General features: G+C 40.9%; 1 protein-coding gene across 1 annotated transcript in view; it reads left to right on the top strand.

Moving 5' to 3' along the window:
- The first annotated feature begins 2,204 nt into the window (after positions 1–2,204).
- The window catches only part of itga9 (integrin, alpha 9), a 51,472-nt gene continuing 28,216 nt past the window's right edge, over positions 2,205–25,460 (top strand). The window contains exons 1-15 of the mRNA XM_074646285.1: positions 2,205–2,643; positions 3,257–3,384; positions 4,823–4,929; positions 7,058–7,181; positions 8,291–8,358; positions 11,377–11,506; positions 11,597–11,682; positions 11,771–11,833; positions 12,322–12,459; positions 12,903–13,008; positions 15,519–15,613; positions 16,650–16,740; positions 17,047–17,092; positions 17,195–17,349; positions 19,345–19,505. Of these exons, the coding sequence (XP_074502386.1) occupies positions 2,453–2,643; positions 3,257–3,384; positions 4,823–4,929; positions 7,058–7,181; positions 8,291–8,358; positions 11,377–11,506; positions 11,597–11,682; positions 11,771–11,833; positions 12,322–12,459; positions 12,903–13,008; positions 15,519–15,613; positions 16,650–16,740; positions 17,047–17,092; positions 17,195–17,349; positions 19,345–19,505 (1,689 nt within the window). The 5' untranslated portion in view covers positions 2,205–2,452. The remainder of the gene's footprint in view (positions 2,644–3,256; positions 3,385–4,822; positions 4,930–7,057; positions 7,182–8,290; positions 8,359–11,376; positions 11,507–11,596; positions 11,683–11,770; positions 11,834–12,321; positions 12,460–12,902; positions 13,009–15,518; positions 15,614–16,649; positions 16,741–17,046; positions 17,093–17,194; positions 17,350–19,344; positions 19,506–25,460) is intronic.

Raw genomic sequence — 25,460 nt, 5'->3', positions numbered from 1 at the left:
TAGGAGAGTAGTAGCAGACAGTAGGAGCCGGAGATTGAACCGTCAGCCTTGTGGTTAAAGGACGACCCGCTCTACCCACTAAGCTACAGCAATCAATAAATGAAATGCTCTGACAAAAAAGAGGGAAATAAATGGGGTATCTGTGGCTGTCGCAGGCCTGTAATAAGTCCGTAAATCATTTAATTCGACGTAAATGGTCCGGCTCCCACCTGTCACTCAAAGCGGCCACGCCCTCAATTATGCCTAACTTTAAAGGGACTGTTTGTAAGAATCAGAAATGCTTGTTAACAGCGACACCTGTGGCCGTTAAGTCAACGAAAGTCAGCGTCGGGCTCGCGCTTGTGCTCGCTCTAAATAGACATGAACGAGCATCGCTCAAAACAGTGAGGTGACACACGTCAGCTAAAACCACAAATATCACTCTATATTTCACCTGCTTGGCAGTAATGTTAGCTGACCAGACGAAGGTCTCTCCATGAATCACTGCTGATCCTAGCTGATCCTCCCGACCGCAGCCGGAGTGAACAGGGGAGACATCGGAGTTTTGGTTGCAGACGATAACGTTGCGGAGCTCCGTCACTTCACAAGACACGGGAAACCTCTGTTGGTCTGGAGGAGCTGCAGCAGTTATTTCTGCACAAACGTCCATTGTACATTTACTAGATATTCTCAGAGCTAAACTTTAGCTCTAACCCTAGGGTTTGGGACCCCCACAAGACAATGAGAAAAGCAGAAAAAAACAATATTCAGATGCTCCTTTTAATCTTTGCATTTTTCTTGTAATTCTTGTTGATTTATGTGTCAGGACTCTAAAAAGTATTATATATATACCATTCTTTGGTTGACTGGTCACAACTGGTGGACATACAGTAAGGGGGTTGCAAGTATAGGCATTGCTTTCTTACACAAGCCCAACATATTGGGAACCACTGCTGTAATATCCTCCTGGGAACCGACTAAAAAAGTGTCTTCCAATTTATTTTTTTGTGTGATTTCCTTCCTATTTAGGGTTAAAAGAAAATCTTACAATTTAGGCTTGTTAAACTTTATTTTTATTGTCCACTGTAGTGGACTACAGGACTATTTCAGTGTGAAAAGACTAAAGAAATGAACAGATTATGGCCGTAGAGGGATATTAAACCAAGAATACATTCAAATTGATTAAAAAAAACCACATGCCATATCACTGTAAAGCCTAGGATGTCCTCTTTACAATACACCAGGGGTTGATAGAGTAGGTCAAAAGAGTAAGAGGATATGTATGTGGACAAAATGTCCACTACAGAGGACACATGTCAATGGGCTGGGTCTCAGGAGGATATACAATATAATAAGATGATTTTTCCCCTTTTTACCAGGACTCTTAAGTGGGTTTTCATTTTGTAAAATTGTGCAACAAAAGCTCTCTTATTATAAATGAATTCCTGAGAACAGTGAAAGCATTGTTCAATTGTGCTGAGTTTAAAATAGATTATATCCCTTGGAGATGTTTGGTGCCAATAAATAAAAATCAATAAACTCATTGAATATAAAGCTTTTTAAAACCTACTAATAAGGATGTCACAGGGTTCACTGTGACTGGTAAACGTTAGATGGCAGCAGTGAGCCCTCATCTCTTCACATTAGGTTGAATGGAGCCCCCAGAGGGATGAAATGTGATGCTTTGAGCCTCAAAACCATCCGTGACCGCGTTACCAGTGTCAGTGCACCAGAATGAAAACACTCAATCCGGTTTCCCCTTTCACATTAAAACCCCCAAGACTTACAAGTCATTTTATTTTATTTTTCTGTTAAGAACTATGGATTAAAAATGTTCATGTTTGCTATGTTTGAGCTTCCATAAACATTCTGTCAAAGTTTTAATGTTATAATGTTTTTAATTTGTGTAATCAAAATAAAGTTTGTCTGTAACACAGTTGACAAAATAATAAATCAAATGTTTATTTTCATTAAAATATTTAAAAAGTCATTAGAGTTTATGAATTTAGCACATTTAGGGGGTATATAATGGTAACAACTAAATTATTTATCAAAAAAGAAAACTGATTTCTTCACTTTTTGGTTGACATGAAATGTACCCCTAATTATAGAATGACCCCTGCACCAGAGGCGATGCTTTTATTTTGAGTGAACCTTGCTGTATTTCCGGTCTTATCCCTGCTTTTCTTCCTGTTAACTTGACACCAGTGACCGCATTTATCTCCACGACAGGAGAGCCTGCGAGCAACAACTTTCTCAGATTGACACAAGAATGGAGAGAAGCTGACGCACCGTTATTTAACCGGACTGTTCACTTTCCTCCTCAAGCTTTTTCCTCATGCAATCACAGCCTACATGCTGCAACACAACTGAGAAATAGTTTGGAAACAGTTTGACCACTGAAGAGCTGACAATCCCTCCTTATTGTCTTTTTTTCTTCTTCTTTTTGGACACTTTAACCGCGTAATTACGCATGATGCGCAAAGGGATGGCTCCTCTCCGGAGACACAAAACGGGAGTACATCATGTTTTTTATGTCTATCTCTCTATTTCAGTGGCTTATTCTTACAATATAGACTTAGAACATCCTCTGGTGTTTCAAGGACCAAACAATAGTTTTTTTGGCTACTCTGTGCTGGAGCATTATAATGACAACACACGCTGGTGAGTCCCATGCTTTTACTGTTCCTGGAAATGCTCTTATTTTCACAATGATGCAATGCAATTTGTATTTTTGGAAGCAGAAATGTTGGAGCCTCAGGCTGCATCCACACCCAATGAATACAATGCTTAATATTCCTCATGAAAAAGCCATTTTCTGTTTCTGCTGTAACTTTTTCTGCTGGCAATAGATTTTCATTTTATTTTTCAATTCAAAGGATTCAGTGGCACAGATACTGTAAGGTTTTGAATTTGTACTTTTGAAGTAAATGTTGGAGCCTCAGGCTTGCATCCACACCCAATGAATACAAAACAATAATGCTTAATATTCCTCATGAAAAAGCCATTTTCTGTTTCTACTGTAACTTTTTTCTGCTGGCAATAGATTTTCATTTTTTTTCAGTGGCATAGATACTGTAAGGTTTGTTCCAGTTTGTTGGTATATAACTTACTGGAAGATTTATAGTCATCTACCATACATATAACAATGAAATGATATTATGTACATGCTATTGCACAATGTATATCTGTAACACAGTGGTTCTAACCCTAGGGTTTGGGACCCCCACAAGACAATAAGCAACATTTCTGTTTTTCCCTATCCCAATTTCTGCAGGGTAATAGTAGGAGCTCCAAAGGCAAACTCTACCTACAGTAGCTCTGTGCACTCTCCTGGAGCTGTATACAAGTGTCGAGTTCACAGCAACCCAGACCGCCGCTGCACAGAGATGGATCTGGGAAGAGGTCAGTCACCACTGCCTGCCTGCCTGCCTGCAGCATACATATAAGAGCACTACATGCCTCAGGACAACACATGCACCCACACACACAACTTGAAAGAAATTAACAGTGATCTCACAGAAATCTGGTTCTACAGTCCACACACACACACACATGCTGAGCTTTCCCTGCAGCTTTTCCTCGTCCTCTCTTTGCTTTTAAACTCCCCCAAGCATCTGTTTTGTTTTATCAGAATAATGCAGCCTTATACTGCTCTTAACAGTGCCACAGTTGTTCTTGTAGTTGTACTCAACCTGCTATAGGGAGACACGCAAAAAAGACAAGAGGGTTCTGTGTGTGCAGAGGTCCATAAATATTTTTGATAAATATAATTCATGCTTCTGCTAATATTTTCCAAGCATGTGAGCCAAAAAAGTTTAGCTTCAACCCCCCCACCCCCAACCTCTCTCAGCCTCAGCTCTGTTCTTGTGGTCAAGAAAGCCGGGGTGCAGGCACAGCTTTAATATTAACCCTGTGCTCAGTCAATGTGTCACCAGAAAAAACATACATTATCACAGTGAGCGTGTGTGCTGCTTGGTGCTCAGTGAGCCACATGGACCAGAGGAGCTGAACTCTGACGGGCTTCTGGGAACACACAACACACACTGACACACTACATGCTACACAGCAGCATGCCATTGTGCTGAATCAGTCCACTGCAGGGAGAAAGAGAATAAAACTTGGGGGAGGAAATAATCTATTATTTAAGAGTTGGACTGTTAAAAAGATAAATTGTCCCTGAATTTTTTGAAGCACCGTTGTCTTTTTATTGGATTTATGTTCTTAATCATCTTCTTCTTCATAAACTGGTCCAGGATTCACTAATGTCAATAGCATTACAAAGCAGTATACATCGTACAGTAAGTTATCTTGATTTTTATGACATATCCTTGGGCTTGAGGAAATTGTGACGGGCATTTTTAATTTTTTTCTGATGTTTTATTGATCAAACAATTCATCGATACAGATTGCTCATTTATTAAAATAATCATTAATTGCAGCCCTTAAAGGGATCCATCCTATCCTTTAAAATATGTGTTTATGTTGTGTGTCAATGTAAAATATGGAAAATCAGCCAATATATTGTTATCAGACTTGTTTAACACTCAAATATTGATCCTATCATCCTCAAAAATATCAACCTTCAGTATACTACATGTCATAATAGATGTTTTTTTTGTTGTAAATGTGACTTACAGTATTGACCGTATCAGCTCTACAACCTTTTCTAATGTTTTATCTATACTGTGTAAACATCCCGCGCACATTCAGCAGAAATAACGACTAAAACCCAGAACTAAAAAAGCTCACAATGGCTGACAAGTAACAAGTAACTTGCTCCAAGACATCCTCCGTCCTGATGACTCAACGTCTTGCAAAAACTGCTCTCATTGTCTTTCAGGAAACAAGCCGAGAGAGTCGTGTGGGAAGACGTGCCAAGGGGACAGGGATGATGAGTGGATGGGGGTCAGCCTGGCCCGCCAGGACAGAGCCAACGGCAAAATACTGGTGAGCTCAGGGACCAAACGCCGCATTCGCCTCACCAAATTGTATAATGCGTACCATGTACACTCAGTACAAACAGACCTGATTAGAGCGACATCATTGTTACTTATGTCTTACCATGAACCACACTGTTAAAACCACAGCTGGTCTCAACTTTACAACCCCTCCTTTAGCAAAAAAGGGCCTTTCCCCCCATTCTGTGTTGCATGCTCACAAGCTTTAACTTGCACAAGTAAAAAAACTGAATTTTTTTGCACAATCAACACTGGACTAACAACTAACGTCAGACAGATTTGGAAACCGCTGCGTGGTTACATAATACTGTGAAACATCTACCTCGTGTTCGGAGCTGGAAGAGTCAGTGGAACAGGGTTTGTCAAAAGTAGATTGTTGTTTATAAAAAAAGGAGAGAAGGATTTAGAGAAACTAACTAGTGGTGCTAATCCCTGAGGTGCTTGGCTGGGTATTTGCACAGAGATCATAGGGCAGCTGGCAGAGTTTGTTTAGGCTTCAGACCCTCTGCGGTGGTCCCGTCCAAGGGCGGCCTTTCATTAAACGTTAACCCCCGTCCTCCTGTGGTGGGTTGCAAAGGGAACCAGCAGCCTTGCAGGACGGTCTGAAGGCGACTGGTGGACCGTGTCGCTCTTGAAACACTCATGACAGGTGTGTGTTTGAATACCTGTCAAATAGAATCACTTTCCAATACAGACGTCCAGATAACTGTCCTTTTAAATCTCCATTCCTTTCAATATGTTTATCTTTAGTCCATTTCTTTATACCTCAGTGGAATGTATTGGCAGGATTTCCAAACCCTGACCCAAAGTTTGAACTCTTGGAGTTGTCAGTCTTGGGAGCTTGAGCGTAGAGTTGTATAACAACAAGTTTTCACTCTTTGGCCGTCTAGACGGAGACATGATAAAAGAAAAGGTGGTGACTCTCCAGAGCAACGTGTGGCTGTGCTTCTTTTTTTTTCTTTCTTAATCTCATCTGAATGGATTCACATTTCCGTGCAACAGGAGGGAAATGGCTGCTTGGCAGATGTGTAAAGTGGTGATTTCATCTGTGCTTTCAGTGAAAGCCTTGTTTGTGACCAGCGAGCCCTTTAACTGAACAGGAACATGACAACAGCAGCACAGACTCTCAACCATAAAAACCTTCTTTTGACAGAACTTGTCAGCTGCTGCAAGAGCTGCTTTTTGCTGCATTTATATCAGCTGATTGATCTTTTTTTCCAGAATCTGCTTCTACTCAAGAGGGAGAGTTCATGCTGGTATTCTCCACTACTGTTGTCAAAGCCGTCCTTTGAAACACAAGTGTTACTCAACGCAGCATCTTGCTTCCAGACAGTCATCTGACGCTCTGTGTGCGCCCACAATCTGCCGAGCTCTTGTATTCATTTAGATTGGCTGTGTGCGTGTGTGTGTGTGGGTGGGGGCGCGGGGGAGTTAAACAGTGCGAGGGGAAATGAAGTGAACTTTGTCTGCACAGAGGCGTCCAGATCTGTCCCCAGAGCCACAGGAGCCCCACCACCATCCCCCCGGGGTACTAAATGATTACCACATTTACACATTTATGCTGCCTGATCTGTGCCAGAGTTTGAAATCGAGTCTATCTTCTCCTGTTTTCTTATCGATCTGTGGAATGTTTTATTTTTTAAAACACGGCGGCAAAATATTGTTTCTAAGAATTACTCGCTGTCAGTTTCAGAAATGGACCCCCTGTTTCAGCAGCAGCATAATAAAGTAGGAGTTTATTCTCTGTCTTTTGATCCGCTGTCTGAACTTTTGGCTTCCCCGGCTCCCTGTAAGGCCTGGAGGAGCTGTTTTGAAATTAAAACTTTTAAAACACAAATGTTGAAGATTTTCCTGCTGCACATTAAACGCTGCTTAGGAAACACAGACCTCACGCTGCAGCCGAGATATTCACACCACAGACCATGGCTGTTACGGTCAGAGTTATGGATGGGCTTTAATCCCCCCTCTCATTGACGATTATTTGACAGCCGCAGAGACGCGCTGACTCCAGCCCAGCGAGGAAAGGGCTTAAACAAGGAGCGCCTGCTTGCAGTCTGAAGTGTTTGTGTTTACAGCAGGAACATGTGTCTGAATTTGTTCCTGCTTTTCTCTCACAGGCCTGTGCCCACCGCTGGAAAAACGTCTACTACGACTTAGAGCACATCCTTCCACATGGGTACTGCTCCATCATTCCTCCCTCTCTTCAAGGCAGTGCGAAGCCGCTCATCCCTTGCTATGAAGGTATTAATACAGATTTTCCTTCATTTTATTATTATATTAACCTTTCACATTAGGGCAGACACAGAAAAGATCATTGCTGGGGTCTTAATCTTATTTGTTTAGTCCTTAAAATCAAGCAAAGACCCAGGTTATGGCCTCAGTGTGGACATGAATTGTGAGCACTTAGTGTAATCGTTCCTCTGACATTGACTTTTAAAAGCCTCAAGATTTATTTCTTACAAAAAATAAATAAATTAGTCTATTTATCCTCTTCTGTGGTTACATTTTATCATGACATGTGATCTTCATAGCAGCAGAGCCTTGAAGTGTGATCTCCCTTCCTCAGTCCAACACGAGTGCTTCGACGAGAGCCAGCACCTACTATTGAAGGGTTTTCTTAACAGAATATATGAGCATTTTGGCCAATGGAGTGATGGAGAGTTTGTATTCCCCATGCACCCTTTTTGCAAAAGAAAAATATTTTCACAAAGATGTAATTATGCCAACTATTTCGAAGAACAGATTTTGGCTTGATTTTCCAGAAATCAGGTGCTTTTAAGGAACTATTTTCTCGCAAGGTTCGCAAGAAATCTGATTTTGTTATGATTGTAGTAAATCAAATCCATTTGTGCCGCAGGTTATTTTTCTTTGCGCGCCGTCTGCAACACTACAAATCAAGGTCCATTTGAGAAATAATGTGCTGTATAACATTTAAAGCTGACTCATACAAATGTGTGCTTCATATGTTTTGATATGTGACTCAGAGCCATTCATCAAAGCCTGTTTTACACCTTAATTGTGCTCCCAGGTCAGGACTTCACTTCCTTCCGTATAACTCTTGTTGCCAACAGTTGTGGAGAAGCCAGACACACTTTGCATGGGACCGTATTGACAGTGCATTTTGTGCAGATCCAAGCTCAATATTTTTGTAACCTGAGAGCGCTGTGTCCCCACTCTAAGTAAGAGAGGTCTTCTTGTTGAATGCAGTGTTGCAGTCTGCTTTCTGGCCCCAGACTCCTCGTGGATGGGACTGGGACTTTGACTAGCTCCATATGGAATGCAGGAAAAACTCCAGCAAACGCTGGCTCAGGCACACAGTGAAATAATTTGTGGTTTGTTTTTTCTTACAGACTATAAGCAGAAATATGGGGAAGAGCACGGCTCGTGCCAAGCCGGGATAGCGGGAGTTTTTACGGAGGTCAGTAACAGTGCTTGTTCATCTTCTTAATCCTTGTAATACTCTCTTTCTGTTAGTCTAAACAGAGAGATAGCTGTTTGTTGTCATCCAAAATCTGTTGGATCTTCATCAATCAATTCACTGTTGGTAAACTGATCACGTCTTCAAATGCATTTTCACATTACATACCAGTAGAAACTATTAGTTATCTTCCTTACTGTCTCTTTTTTCTTATCAGGCAACTCACTTAACGTTACAAAGAACTTTTTCTTCCTCACTCTGTGTTGACTTTGACTCTGGTAGATAGTTAGCAGAGATGTTATATATGAGGCTGTGTGGTAATTTTCCCCCCAACTTGTTTAAGATGTCAAATGATGTGGAAAATCCTTTGCAGTTAGATATACATGAGTATTTGAATGAAAGCAGCCAGCGCTCTGCTGACTAACTGCTGATAACTGTTAGCTTATGTTTCCATAGGAAGACACAGCAGCCTCACTTGACCTGGTGTGGTTCCACAAGATAAAACGTTTAAGAAAATACAAGTTTCCTTTTCTCTCTATAGCATAGATGCACTACTGTTTTTTTCTGTTAACATATGACATCCTCCTTGGTTGCACAATACCCTTTTTGTATCTTATATTTCGGTCTGTAAGCAGTCTAGAAAGGTGAAGCTGGCGCAGTGAGCAGCAGTGGTGAGAGGAAAATAGATTTAATCACATATAAATGCATTTGAGCAAAAATAGAGTTTGACAGGAAAATATGTGCATATGAGGAATACATTGAAATTTGACCAGTTTAGACATTTTGCTTTCATACATTAACAGTTTAAGTCTTTCCTGATGTTGCCCGTGAGCGGCATGTTCTGCAAAGGTCCTTTTCAAGTCTCGAGTTACAGTTACGCTCAATTTGGGACATACAGTAAACTACAGTAAGTTACTCAAAAATGTGTCCTCGGAGCACAGCTGTGGCCTCAGGGTGAGAACAGTCTCAGTGGTGAGAAAGAGTCTGATGAAAAGTTCATGTAATTCATGCAGTTTTTCTTTATTCTACCTTATTTCAGCTTTCTAGTTAGCCTGGTGCTAATCTCAAGCTGCAAACAACTGATCGATTAGTCAATCAACAGAAAATTATAAAGTCATGGACAGCAGTTTTAAACATCACTCAATCGTTCAAGTCATTTTTTAAGCAGAAGCTCAAATCATTCTATGGTTTTAGTGCTTTTCTCTGTTTTATATCATTGTAAAGTGAATATCTTCGTGTTTTGGACTGTTGGTCAGAAAAAACAAGACATTTGAAGAGAGCTGTGGGATACTGCGATGGACATTTTTCACTATTTTCTGACATTTAATAGACATTTAAATGATTAATTGATAAAGAGATAATCATTAGTAGCAGCCTTAAACTCTACATTTACTTACATTTGCAAAAACACGTGCGTGATAGACTCGTACAGCACGCATAGCACACACATGGCTTTCCTTTCACAGATACTAAAATGGGATCATTTCACATGACCTGCCTGCTAACTTGCTGAACATTTCACTACAAGACGTGTGTGCTTCAAGAGCCTTTGAAAACGTCGTTCACGGCTGTTCTGAACACTTACAGCAGTGTATGACATCATGTTTTAGGGATTAGTTTCATGATTTTATTACGTAAACATCATGTGAGAGCTGTAGATAACACTCGTCTAGAGAGAAGGCTTCAGGAAGAAAAGAAAATAGTCAGATAACATTGGATTCCACAGTGAACCTACTGTTTTAAAACCAAAAAGAACAATCATCAAACGCACTTTACTCAGTGTTGATCTGTTAAAGCATTTGAACGACCTCCCGTGAAAGAATGTGAGGAATTTAATGAAAAGATGTCCAACTGTTAAACCTTATCCTTGGCTGAACCATGTTGCCCCAGATGTTTGACACCACAGCACAGGGGATATACTGTATACTGCTGACTTAGGTCCTCACTGTGTTGTTAAGTTTGTTTGAGGTCTCATTCAGATGACATAGTGTCAGATTTGACTGAAATCAGTAGTGAAAATCAGGACTCTGAGCGATGGTACGATAATCTTAATGCAGTCGAAACAGAGCATCTTAATTGTGGTGCTCTGGTCCCTTTAATAGCCGTGGAGCATCTCAACAAAAAGCCGTGAACAACTCATTTTACAGCTGTCAATTTAGCTCGACCTCTGAATTCCTCATCACATCAAAGGAGGCAGCTTCAGTTGGCATGCCGTCTGGCTGTGTGGTTTGAGAGCAGATAGCACAAACCAGTCTGTGGCCGTTGGTTAACCAGACGTTCACCCAGCAGCGTTTTTTCTTTTTTTCTCCTTTTCTTCAGCAGGCTATTTAGCAGTGTAAAGATACAAGGTGCATACTTGCCAACTTTGTGTCACATTTGAGTTTCCGAGTTTCCTGCATTCTGGTGACTTTTAAAGAATGAAAATGATAATTACACTGCAACAGCAGTTTTATGTTAAATAGGCCTACTTTTAATTTACTTTTAATTCTCAAGGAAGAAAACTGAATAATACGACCCTCTGGTGTGAATTTGTGTAAATCTTTGTAGTTTTTATTATTTTTTATTTTTTATTATTATTATTATTATTATTTATATCTAAACATCTGGTTGATTAGAATGGGAGCAGTGTAATTTTTATGATTTAAAAAAAAAATCTACTACTAGTCATCAGTTTTCATTCATTCAGCACCACGACGGCTTTTCGCTGCGTCGAGCAAAGCGCAACTTTGGATGCTACACGCTGTGATGTGTGGCGAGCACAGCTCAAACCGCGTTCCACCAGGGAAACGACATTTGGTGCAGCTGTATTGTCGTCCGGGTGGAAACAGTAGGGCTTGTACACGCTGTACAGCGTCAGAAACAGGTTGTGATAACGAAAAGTAAAAAATGGTGTGAAAATTTGCCATAAATCGGGAGAAATACGGGAGAATGTGACCCCGGGAGGGTCACAATTAAAGGCTTGGCAAGTACGAGAAGGTGTATCACAGTCATCTGAATGAATGTGGTTTTCATTTCCAGGAGCTGGTGGTGATGGGGGCACCGGGGTCATACTACTGGACTGGGACGATCAAGGTGTACAACCTGACCTCTGATTCTTTCTACAGCCCGAACAAAGAAGACGTCGACTCCCACAGATACAGCTACCTTGGTGAGAGCCTGTTAATGAGTATGATTGTGTTGAAGGTTAAAATATATAAGAAGAAAATGTGCAGTAACTGATTCTCGTCTGTGTCTCCAGGCTATGCTGTGACTGCTGGACACTTCTCCGCTCCTAATGTAATAGACATAGCTGCAGGGGCGCCTCAGCACAGCGGCAGTGGAAAAGTAGGGACTTCTTCTTCTTATTTCCAGTTGTTGAATTGAAGTCCTCTCATGTTGCTTGCTTCACTGATTTGTTTTTCTCCCCGCGCAGGTTTACATTTTCAAAATCGATGGTGTGTCTTTGGTGAAGAGTTTTCAAGCCTCAGGGAAAATGGTATGAGCTCGGATGTGGTCTTATATTCCTCCAGAGGTCTCTGTCAGTTCTGTTTTCAATCATTACACAGCACATATTTTGCATTGAGGCTATTGTTTTACTATATTTTATTCAACCTAATCTGCCTCAGGGATCATGTAGTTGATTCTTGCGATGCGCTGCAGACACGCTACGCTGATTGTGTTGTTGTCAGAACTGCATTGTTTATTTCTGCCTTAAGTGTTTAGACAGCTACAGCGATTTAAAGAAGGAACACATTGCCAGAAAGAAAAACCCAGGGAGGTAGCTAATGCTTTCCTTTCAGAGTAAATAAAAGGGAAGTCAGGGTGGCTTTAAGACGTACGTTGTGTAAATATTCCTTTAATGTTGGTGTAGATATAAAAGGGGAAGTAAATCCAGTCAGAGCGTGAATCGTGTGTCAATGGTATGAAGTGAAGAAGCAGTGTCTGTGATCTGACCCATTGCTCTGTGGCTCGGCTTGGTTCCAGATGGGCTCTTACTTTGGCTCCTCATTGTGTGCAGTTGATCTGAACCAGGACGGCCTGTCGGACCTGCTGGTGGGGGCACCCATGCACAGCCAGCTCCGGGATGAGGGCCAGGTGTCTGTGTACATCAGCAAGGGCAATGTGAGTGGGATCCGGGGGTCAGTGGGAACACGAGAGACCACAACTTGCTGCTTTATTTTACTAGTGTATGTCTCTCTTTGAACGTTTTCTATACTGCTATTATTGTCTGCCATGCTGATTTTTAGCTTTGCTCATGTTTGATTTCTTTCTGCCCATGTTTGTTATCACGATACCAGAATTAAACAGTGGAGCAGTGTGAAACTCGGATGTGAAATTATTTAACAGACCAAGACTAGAGCTTCCGTTTGTACATTTTGTATTTATGAGTGATTGCGAGGAAGTTGAGTGTCTGTTTGGTTGTTAAATTGCCTGGATAAAAGCCATCTGACTGCAGTCGTGGCCAAAGAATTTTATCTGAGAGCTGCAATAATTTCACTGCAGCATGATCCTTTCTTTTTTCTCCTGCCAGCTCACTATATAAACTGTTGTGCTTCTGTTTTCAGGGGGTGATGGAGGAATACGGTGTTTTGAGTGGTGACAATGCTTTCAATGCACACTTTGGAGAATGCATTGCCGCAATCGGAGACATAGATGACGATGGATATCAAGGTCACTACAGTAATAACATATTACAAACTGCCTGCTTCACTTCATAAATGCATCTTTACTTGCTTGTTCTGGAGCTTTCGATAGTATTGCATGGTCTTCATCAGCAGATGAAGTTTGCTCAGTTATCACTGTAGATGTTCTAATTATTATTATTCTGTTATTCTGAGCATATTTAGGACTTCTCGTACATGTTGGCTTATATATTTTATGTTATAGTTATATTATATTATATATTTAGGGCTGTCCTCGACTAAAGAAATTCCTAATCGAATAACGATTGTCGACTAATAATTGATTAGCTGATTTAATCAACAGATCTGTAAAACTGAGTTTCTCCACATCACACAAAAACACAACTTTAAAACTTGTGTTTACCAGAGAGTCATTCAGTATGAGAAAAACATTAAAAAAAAAATACTAAAAATTATATTTAAAAAAATATATATTTTTATGATTATAAATACATTATTATTTATTTTATTTTATACATTTTAAATATTTCATATGTTTTAAAAGAGACGGTACACTCCTCTGTATTTTGCCAGTGAGAAGAAATAGGGATATTAAAAATAGTGGTACCCAACCTGTGGGTCTGGATTCCTTCAGTGGGTCACAACATAAATCTGAGGGGTCGTGAGATGATTAATGGGATAAGAAAGAAGAAAAGGCAAATATCTGCTACAGATGTTTTTTTTCCACTTTTCTCCTATCTTTGTTTTTCTGTGAAATGTTGGATAGTTTTACCTCATTGAGCTGTAAACAGTAATTCAATAACACAACCTGAGACGTTTTAAATGCTCACAACTGATCGGCATCTGAAACCAGTGACGGGTCACAAGTCGGTGCTGCTTTCCTTTAAGGGGTCAAAAGCCCAAAAAGTTGAGAACCACTGCCATATAGGACCACACTGAGGGTTTAACATGTTTCAGTCCATTAAACACAAATCATGTGTGTGGTACAGTTGTGTTGACCATTTTTACAACCATGCCACAACCTCCTAATTTGTAGGCAGCCGCTGTTTCTAATTTATTTCACTATGACGTGAAAGTTGCTGCAACTTAAAACCTTCTTGACACCGTGACCATATGTTGTATAGTTGTTGTTGAAGTCGTGATACATTAAGAGCAGAGAGTCTTTTCAAAATGCTCCTCATGAATCAGTCTCTGCAATGCAAGCCAACACAAAGTATTCATTTCCTTGTGTTTCTCAGATGCCAGAGAGTCCTTAAATGCACTAAAAAGGAGGTCTTTACATTTAAAACTACTGGTGTTGTCTTTTAACAACTAAACTATCTCAGGGCATGTAGAGCGTTTGCAACACCGGAGCCACTGGTGAAAGGTCATAACTCAGATTGGGGTCGTGTTTTTATATGTATGAGTCTTGTAATGGTCCTCGAGTGGTCAATTAATCTTTAATCCAAGTGTAATGGCAACCACTTTTCATAGTATTCAGTGCTATTAGTGTGGCATTTTGCTGTAGTCATGCAACAAAGCTATTTCCTCTGTCATCTGGTGAGTAATAAAGTCACAGTTTATATTCCCCACAAGCAAACGTTGGCTGGTTGAGATTCTCAGTAGGTGCAACAAAAGCCGTCATTTTTACAGATTTTTTGTTTTGATTGCCCTGCAGCGAGGGAGATCTTTAGAAAATATTGCCCTCTCTCACCCTCTTGTGCACTGAGTCATCCAGACACAAACCAAATCATCCACACACAGACAGACAGACGTACATTTACGCTGTCTGTTTTCCTGGCACTCGCATCTGCTTGGCACTGAGGGCTCAACTTGGCGTCCGTCTCACACTCGAGGCTGGAAGCTGCTGCCCGGTTTCATCTCCGTGTGAGATACGCCTCGAGGCGTGCTGCCTGGCACACAGTGTGCATGTGTGTGTCTCTCTGTGTGTGTGTGTGTGTGTGTAGAAAGATGGCAGCTGGGAAGCATAACTCATTTTGAAACTCGTCGCTCACGGAGTGACGAGAGAGCCAGACTCGCTCGCTGACTGATCTATTATTTACAACCAAACTATTTAATTCGAAAGAACTACTGTAGAAATCTGAATACACATTTGGTTCCACTGAGAACAAATTATTGGTTTAAGTCTACCTCTACACAGTGAGTTGATTGTTGTGTGATATTTACTAAAATAAGTGCCACCCTTTTACCATTTCTGCTTTGGTATGCTGCACCACATGACCTGGAAGTGTTTTGGTTTATAAAAAGAAAGTTTATATATGGACTTTCTGTGGAAATGGGATAAGGAGACATTGTTTCAGTGCTCTTGCCAGCACTTTATAGTCTTGTTTCCACTCTCTCAGAGGTCGCACAAGTTTTTATGGCCACTAACAACACTTAATTGTCTATTAAGACTCTTACTGTAACAGCTTGTTTCCCATGGTTAATGAAAGCTTTTGTACACATTCACAAACACACAGTTTTATTTATTTACGTGCGCATTCATTTCTATGCCGACCTTTCACAGAAACACTTTTTGTCCTCTATTTGTCTCTTCAGACGTAGCCATAGGAGCACCTAAAGAGGATGACTATGGAGGAGCCGTTTATATCTACCATGGGGATGCCACAGGAATCATCAGCAAGTACTCCATGGTAAGAAGTCTAGTTCTAGTAGTTTCTCTATAGTTTCACCAACACATGATACATTTTGATGAAACCCATGTGTTCACCTTGCGTATCAAGCTGTTGAAACAGCTGAGTAATGTGTGGTAAAGTCGCAGGTGGTGATGTAGCCTCGGGAACGCACGGAAAACCCACATAGCTCTGAATGAGGAGCAAGCAGTTTTTCATGGGCTTCTTGTTTTTTATTAGTGACTACAAAGTATTTCAATATTAGAAATCACCTTTTTAACCGCCACATCATCACTACTGAAGTATAGAGCTAGAACCATCTTTGTCTTAAATATAACTTTAAATCAGACTTGCTATAGACACTTAAATTTGACCTGTTGCATAAAGCTTCCATTTGAGTGACTAATGTAAGACTGACTTAGATAGCCTGTCACGCAATGCATTATGGGTGAATTAAGACACTTCACAGAAGAGAAAAAAATGGCAGATGCAACAGTGACACCACACGAAGTATGGGATAAAATAACAGAAGAGGTAAACAACATAAATCCAACGGTTGTTGAAACAATTCAAGGATATGGTAACGTTACCGAAATCCAAAAAAGTTATGGATAAACAGCTGAAATAGTTAGTTAACTGAAGGTCAATTAGATTGTTGCCATAGCAACAAAGCTTTCACCGGGAGGTGACTAGCTTTTCTTACTTTAGTTTAAAAGCTGAGGGAAACAGCTACCAGCATCTCCAAAGCTCACTAATTAACACAATTTATCTTGTTTATTTAATCCGTACAGAAAACTTAAATGTCAAAGTGAACTGTTTCTTGGCGTTAGAGGTGTTGATAGGTGTATTTTTGTAGAGAGAGAACCAGGCTAGCTGTTTTTACCTGTTTCCAGTCTTAATGCGAAGCTAACAAATGTGTTATTTACTATAAATCTATAAAATCAAAGATCATTCATCTACGAAAAACAAATGCAGAGCAAAAACAAATCACGCAATGTGCCCTTTTTACCATGTTGGCTCAGATATGTTATTTGAAGGCTGTTTTCATCTGTTACAGAAACTGTCTGGGCGTAGTATAAACCCTGGTCTGCAGATGTTTGGCCAGTCAATCTCCGGTAATGTGGACATGGATGGCAATGGATACGCAGGTAAGCCACATCAGGACGATGAAAAAACATCAGGGAAGGATGATGTTATGACATATGGTTTTTTTCTCGCCCTCATGGTGTTTGACTCTCATTCTTTTGGAATAGCAGTGCAACGACTCGTGATTGAGGCATCTTGTTTACTGCATTCCACAGCTGACATTCATACTTAGCCAGCGTGACATTTAAAGACCTCTGTGCATTGTTTTGGATCTGCAGGTGCAAAGACTGCTATCAGCAGATGCTTCATTGAATATCATATAGTCTTTGTGACTTTCCAAATCAATCATGTTTATGTTTTTGTTGCAGATGTCACTATTGGAGCCTTCATGTCAGATAGTGTGGTGCTGCTGAGGTGAGTTAACCGGATCGTTCTACTGTGAGTTTTTCCTTTCTACTTTTGAGTCGTTTTTAATGTCCAGTCTTTCCCACACTGTGTCGGTTGATGTGGTTGTAGAACCCGGCCTGTCATTACGGTGGACGTCTCCATCTTCCTGCCCGTCTCCATCAACATCTCTGTGCCGCAGTGCCACGAGGGACACCAGAACCTGAACTGCTTCAACGTCACCGTCTGCATGCGCTTCCGGGGAAGACAGCTGCCAGGACAAATAGGTGAGGACAAATCCTGGACAAGAGAAACCTCACAAAAGTTGTCTGTCCATATTGAAGGGGACACTAAACTACCTGTGACTGATATGACTTGCATTGACCCCACTGAAACAGAAACATCTTTCCACTATACCAAAGAGTAAGCTTTATAAGTAGAGAATAGATTATAAACACCTACCATCCCCTCTAAAACGTAGTAATACATATGTTGTATTTCATTTGTTTAATCCATGCAACCCTAAATGTAAAAACAACAAGCTGTGCTTTTACGGTGAGCTACATACCGTATTCCTCGGCGAAGAGCGTCCAGGTGCATTGACTTTCTTGAGTCTTGCCGTCGCTGTGAAAATGAATCTCAAAAGCCTCAGTAGTCTCAGTAGTTGTGTCACTGTTGTTGTTCATATAGAGTATATTTTGGTCTTTTTGTGTTTTGAGGAAGTGAAAGTCATACTCCTTGAACTTTTGATGGTTATTTAAATTGGGAAAATTTGTAAACAATGATCATGCTGAGCAATTCTCCCCAGGGTCGGTGTGGTTAGCCTTTGGCCTGTCTGTGCCTTTTTGCCGACAGTTTACCCTTCAGCCTTTGCTAACTGGCTCTTGGGTGCGGTGTCTGTGGAGTGCTGAGGTACAGTCCTGTTCCAGTGTTTAGGTGTGGTCATTCACACACCCCCAGGGGAGCAGGAGCTCTGTCGTTACATAATGACTACGTCCTGGCTCGCAGCAATAAAGCCTCTCTGTTTAGACGTCTGGCGAACGCCATGGAAAGTGTAGCACTACGTGTTTGGTGACTCTCTTAATGAAACCTTCCTTTGCCTCCTCTGGAGTGAGCTCATGGCGTCCCCTCTGCTGGACGGAGGAAACAAGGGTGTGTTTGCCACCCTTCCCACTGTTTAACCAGTGTGACACCCTCTTGAAGCAATTACTACAGACTGAGGCTGATTCATTCAGAGGAATGGGTTTTAAATGGCCAGAGGCCCATATATGGTTTTCTCGGAAATGTTGGTAATGGTAAATCATGAGCGTCATGCTTTATGATTTATCAATTCAAAATAGATGTGAAGTTGTTTTATGTCTCAAAGTCACTAAAGCCAGGCGTGGACCCAGCAGGAATGTTGTTATTAAAATGTTTTCTTTCACAGTAATGCTAGTTCATCCCCACCAGCTGGAAAATTACTTCCTTTTTTTTGTTAATCCTTGTTAATTGTAAAATACATGCCCAAAAAGGTTGTTTTGATGTATAACTTAAGCTTGAGCTTACATGAATACATTGGCTAATATCTTTGCAAGCTTGTGGATGACAGACGTGTGAAAAATAGAGCTGCAACAATTAATCGATTAGCTGTCAACTATTAAATTAATTGAAAACTATTTCGATACTCAATTAATCGGTTTGAGTCATTTTTTAAGAAAAATTCAAAATTCTCTGATTCCAGCTCCTTAAATGTGAATATATTCTGGTTTCTTTACTCCTCTGTGACAGTAAACTTAATGTCTTTGAGTTGTGGACAAACATCTGAGGTCGTTGGAAAACAAAGATCGACATTTTTTATAGACCAAACAATTAATCGATTAATCGACAATGAAAATAATCGTTCATTGCAGCCTTAGTGATGAAGTCTCTGGATGAAACTGAAATTCCTGATTGTTCAAAGCCAATGTTAAGTCAGTGTTCATCATAGTGGCAAACCTATAGGCAATGACATTAAATCTAGTGAAATTAGCCTTGTTTTCATTACACACCATGGAACAAAGGGCTCTTGTTAACTTAAAGTAATATCAGATGATTTGACCAAGAAATGTCAAACATGTTCCCATCTTCCCTCTAACTCACATTCATTTTACTGCAATAAGTGATAAATTATTTTTACCAATGTTTTGGTGTCAGTTACCAGAAAACCAAACCCTGCATATTTGAAGCGTTCCTCTAGATTATCTTTCAAAGAACCATTGCTGTCAGTCGATGTTATGTGTAACAGTGTCTCTGTCTCCTCTCAGAGTTGCTCTATAACTTGACCGCTGATGTGGATAAGCGTCAGAAGAGCCAGGCTTCCCGGGTCTACTTCACTCAAAGTGGATCTCAGATCAGCCAGATGAGCCAGCAGCTCAGCTTGGACATCAACAGGGAGGAGTGCCAGCGCTACACTGCCTACGTTAAGGTAAGGTTGGATTTATTGGGTATTTTATTAGTGCTGGCAGTGTTTGTGCAGGGTTGTCCATGTGCTGCTCATGTCCTCAGCTGATCTCTCCGCTGCTTTCACATAACCTTGAGCTCTCTCACTCTGTTGATGTGTGCGATATGAGCTATTTGCTTTTTCTTTCTTATCTGTTTATGTGGCTTTTGGTCGGAGCATCAAAGTTCGTATGTTTCCAGTTAAAATGTTTAGACAGATCAAAACAAGAGGAAAATTAAAATGTCAAGATAAGGGCCATCACATATCTCACAGTGGTGTAAGAGCAGTGGCCGCTGCAGCTGAAGGCTACGGATCAGCAGCCATCTGCTGTGTCACCCTGCTGGGTTAGGTTAAAGGTAACAGACAGGCGCTTGATGGCTCGTGAAACCATGCTGCTCAAGTGTGCGTCTGCAGAAACTGACAGAAACAGGAAACAGAGTCTCCTTTGTCATCGCATAGTCCCTCTATTGTGTTCCTCTGTGATTAAGCCGTGTAGCCTCAGAGAGGGTCCTCGTCCTGAGGGCACCATCCATGTTTCACCTCCGCTAATGTGGAGGCCCGCTGCAGGCTGCTAAATTTCACTGGCATTCTTAACTGTGCTCTCCAGGCGCTTTCACCATGGGAGGCTGAGCCGCTGACTGAGGGGGGCTGTCATTACCACGCCTGCCTCTCTTCCTTCAACCATACACACTGTCATGAGTGTATATAACACAGAGCAGTTGCAGCAATAAGCTCCCTTTAGTCATCACAACATGCACATCACAGTTATCAAGGTTTATTCAGTGATGTCTGGCACGTGTTTATCCAGGTTCCTCAGTAAACCTGGATAGAAGAATCTAACATTTAAAATGTAATTTTCACTTCTCTCCGACATTAACGGTAGGGTATGTCATGTAAAGTAGTGTTTCTGCCCAAAAACATTTCAACACTTGAACCAAAATATCTTTAGGGTTTGTGGGTGGGCGAGTGAATTATCACTCAGTCGTAGCTCGTAGCTGCCACATATCTGTGGCATCTCTCTAGCTGTGAGATAAACACACTTATACTTTAAGTGTCATCCATCAGGCCAGATGTTAGTTAAGGGGCGAGTCTTATTTTGCAGCTTAAGGCACTAATGTTGCTGGATGAAATAACATTTTGATGTTATTAAAGGAATAGATCATTTTTTAGGGAAATTTTGGGAAACATTGTTGTGGATTTACGAGGGTTTATGTGCTGAACTTTTTCTAGGCCGGGCGCGGTAACTTCCTGAAGTCTACAACTTGTCATTTTTATGTTTCCGTTTTTGTACGGTTGAAGCGAAAAAGATATAATGTGTTAATTAGTGGCCTTTAAAGTGCTGATTGGTGGGCTCTTTTGTACCTTCGAACAAAGGCAGGCTAATTGTTCTAATAAGTGACTAATGGAGACAACAATTTCTGAAATCAGTGTCTGACAACTTTATGGAAGGGACCCTACAGAGAAACATAAATTTTTTTTTACCTTTCGCTTGATCCAGTTTGTTTGGGGAAGGATAAGGAGAAATCTCGTTGTGAAATCTGAATAACCGCATACTCTGGCTCAAATAAATACGTATTCAAAGACCTCATTCACATTGTCGAAACCATCTAAATATTCAGCCCTGACATTGAAAATCTTTAGATTACACTTAGCTACGCTTTCTGTACTCCAACACAACAAACTCTGACTGGCTGGCACTTGTGTTTCCACCATGGACGTATTCCACTATTCCACCGTTGTCTTCCGGCAACAGATTTCAGAACGAGACTTCTCCTTGAGTGAAACTCTTTCCATAATGTCAGACACTTATAATAACAATTAGAGACTGTCATGGCAAAAACAAGCACTTTTAGTGGACGTAAATGACGGTGCCAGCTTGCCCCAATAGCACCATATTGCAGCCTGCGAGCAGCTGCCGTCTACAGCGCTCTCTCTCAATACTGGACCAAAATGACCCTTTAACAGAAATATTTCAGTTTACAGATGACGCAGATAACATTACGTCTTTTGTCTGAAGGAGTATTTGGATTGGCTTGACTGAGGTGTGAAGTGCAGCACGGTTGCCACTCTAGCTGTGTGGATTATTATTTTTTCTCTATATGTGGCCACAAATTCCACCTGCTCGGCACATAAACGAAGAGGTGAGATTCCCAGGGTTGCCAAAAGCTGAAAAAGCCACACAGGACGGTAAAGGCGTGGTGCCCAAATTACAACTTTACCAAACTGTTTACAGGCTGCATGACCTTAGATATGTCTGAAAAGTAATGGGGACAAAGATTACGACCTAGCATGTCTGCTGTGAGTCTCCATCATCGCACAGTATTTGTTTGTACTGTAGCGAAGAGCTAAGGAATCACAATAATCAGAGGTGATCTGGCTCCGCTCTGAGATGGGTCTAGTCTGCTTGACCAATCGCATCATTTATCTTCCTCATGTGTCTGCCCACATGAGCCAGTCTTCCCATTCCCCAGAAGAGGTATGCTAATGGAAACCAGCTGGTTGCCCGACTGCATCCTCAAGGGTGGGTGTGTGTAGGGGGGGGGGGGATTGTGCACCCCCGCCCCACCCTTCTCTCAGCTAAAACATACAGTGAAAACACAGGAGTGAGGCTGGCGTCACAGCAGGGCGCTGGGCTGATGTTGTGTCAACTGGAGTTGCATGCTGGCCCTGCTGATGGAAAACCCTCACGTCAGGGCTGATTGCTTAACCCCTGATGCATGCGGGCCGGTGGAAGCAGGCCATGAGCTATTCTGAGCCGCTCTCACGTTTTGACCATCTGTCGACCTCATTTGTTCCCCTTTATAAATTATATAAACAGTTAACAGCTAAACTTGATAAGTTGTATTTGTTCTACATAATGTACTGTACATGCAGCAACGGGACTGGAACAGACATGCTCAATTTTCACCATCTGAAATCAAGTAAAAAGCTGGATTGGCCGCTCAGTAAATCATGTAGTGTTGAGAACACAAGGGCATAACTGGAGTTATTCAAAGAGCACAGAGTACAGAAGCTAATAGTTCAGTCTCTAACTTTTTTTTTTCCTCCTGAAATTATGCAAGTCTTTCATGTTGATCATTTTAAGCATGTTTTCATTGGCAGCGACGAACAGCATACCAGCCCTCCAGATGGTCTTTGTTTGGTTATTTTTAGCTAAATAAACTCCATGCGTTGCTTTCACTTGAGTTGTACCTCACATTTGGGAAAGGGAAAACAGTTCCTCGCAGTGATGACTGATGAATGATTAGGGTCCAGATGACCAGAGGTGCTGTGTGCGTGAGATGGCAATGAGTCATTTAACGGGAACCCCCGACTTTAAGCAGGAATTCTTCAGTTTGATGTGTTGCATTAATTAATGTTATACAATTGGCATGTTATCCTTCTGTGGTATGGTAGTGTCTCAAGTTGTAGTGAAATAGCTTGAAGGTTTTATTTATTATTCATACAACTCGACGCCTCAGTAATTAAACTTTTTTATAGTGGCATCAAGGACCGAAAACTGGACCAGTGCAAATATTTTTGAAACAGGTAACTTTTTTTTTACCTCCAAATCCAATCCAAATTTATTTATAAAGCACATTTAAAAACAACAAAAGTTGACCAAAGTGCTGTATAGTTAAAGTGCACTAAACCCAAAAGCTTCGTCGGAAATTGCATACTTTGCAATACTCAATATGTGTACTATCATTCAACATACTTTTGTGTGAATAAACAGCAGCATGTATCTTTTTGGACGCACGATGAAAGTCACCAAAGTTAGTTCAATTCATCCCTTTCAGGGACATGAATATCTGTACCAAATATCGTGTCAACCCATCCAATAGTTGTAGAGACGTTTCACTCTGAAACAAAAATGTCAACCTCATGGTGGCGCTAGACGAAACGTCAGGGGATCACCAAAGTCATTAGGATTCATCATCTGGGAACCATGAATATCTGTACAAAATCTAAAGGAAATGCATCCAAAATCTATTGATATATTTCAGTCTAGACCGAAGATGCATTATGCATGCAAGCTATATTTGGAGTGAAGGACCATCAGTGTCCATAGATTTAAAATGCTACAGGTGTGATGTCAACATTACATTACTATAAACTATCAAGCATTCATTATTCATAGTGCTAAGTACTATTGGAGTCTAGCTTTTACTGCTCAACTGACTTTGATTTATTGCTTGTCTTAGAAACACATTTTTACTATTCCTCTGTTAAATGTCCTGCACTTCTTCCATGATCTATACATCTCATGGCATGTTTACATCTTTGGCAACGTCTCCATCGTCATATACGTGTTTTTACTCCATCGCAGCGCAGCAGTGCACGTGCGCCTTGAAATCATGCCAAGAGCCAGGTCCATTTGTGGTCATGAGTGGTGTTGCTCTGTAGAAGCATCGCCGTCTCCAAGGAGGAGCTAAAATAGGCATTTAAAGCCCTGCCTGTAACAGTTGTCTGTTTAATTTAGCTCGTAAAGTATCCCGCTCACTTTCCCCCCCCCCCTCTCTCCTCTGGCCTATATTCCACCGAGTATGTGCCCTATATCTCATGTCCTCCTAACATTTGCTCGGCACCGCCGGAGTATTTAAAGGTCCACCAATCTTTATTCTGATGACTGCTGCTATTAGTGGAGCATGTACAGGATGAACATCTATCTGTCAAAGCTAAATGCACTGAGGCAATTGCCAGTCTCTTATGACTGAATGGAAAAACTAGAGATGAGCAATAAGATGCATGAGATTTTCACTGGGTAGATGGACTGATGGTGGTCTATGAAGTTGCGGAAGGAACCAGGAACCATTACCTCGGCAAATTAAATTGAAAGGAGCTAATGTTTTAACCTGCCTGTGTGTCTGCTTGTTAGCGTCATACTGCACCTCATTCATTTGGTTAGAAAACAAAGTCAAGAAGACAACAACAAACATAAACTACAGCTTTACAAGCTAGAGAATAACTCCATGTTTGTGTCTTAGGTTAATTTATGTTGTGTTAGTTCTACTTGTATGCAGTTATACCGTATAATAAGCTGCTTATATCCACAAATGAAAATGGTAAAGCCAAACTAGTCGATTGCAGAACTGAAATTATTTGTCGATTCAATAATGAATGGTTAATCTGAAACAATTTTGGTAATCAACTAATCATTTAAGTCATTTTTTTAAGCAAAAATGCCAAACATTCACCATTTGAACTCCTTATGTGTGCACTTTTGCATGTTTTCTACAATAGTAAACAGAATACCTTTGGGTTTTGGACTGTAAGTCGGTCAAAAGAAGCAATTTGAATATGACAACTTGGGCTTTGGGAAGATGTGAAGGACCTTTTTTTTACCATTTGTTGACCTTTTGTAGATGAATGATGATTAATTCATTGATCAGGAGAAAAAAACACCATTTCCAGTCTTATAAGACTGTTAAAAAGCCATTTTTCTAGTTGCTCAACCTTAATGGCTATAGTGCCGGACAGGAAGTGTGGTTTTCAAGACATGATTTTGGATCCCACAAAAGTAACTGACAGACAGTGTACTACACTTTTCTGTTATTGATAACTCACCTGACAGTTATTGAACTGCGTTATACAGTTAAATCCACTAATCTGTTCCTCCAAAGAAGTCAAAACAAATGTCAAAAAAAACATTTACGCTTTCTGTTTGACCTAAGTCTGCTCTCCGCAGACAACCAGGAAACCCTGGAGAGCAAAGCAAAACAGGAGTTCCTGTCGCTGCGTCCCAAAGAATCTCCAGTAAGACAGAGTCTCTCAACTCTGTCTGGCACGTGGAAACCCAGAGCGGGGCCGCTGCCACACTGCCTGCTTTGTTTGCCTCTTTATAGTTCAACAGAAATGTGCAATTCCCTTGATGCCGTTCCCCCCGTTTCATTTACCTCAGGCCAAGAGAGCTGATACAATGAAAGTATATAGCAGGATGGTAATCATATCCAGCTGCCT

Source organism: Sebastes fasciatus, chromosome 9, assembly GCF_043250625.1.
Source record: "Sebastes fasciatus isolate fSebFas1 chromosome 9, fSebFas1.pri, whole genome shotgun sequence".
In the NCBI taxonomy this organism is placed as follows: Eukaryota; Metazoa; Chordata; class Actinopteri; order Perciformes; family Sebastidae; genus Sebastes; species Sebastes fasciatus.
This window is presented reverse-complemented; position numbering and strand designations above follow the sequence as displayed.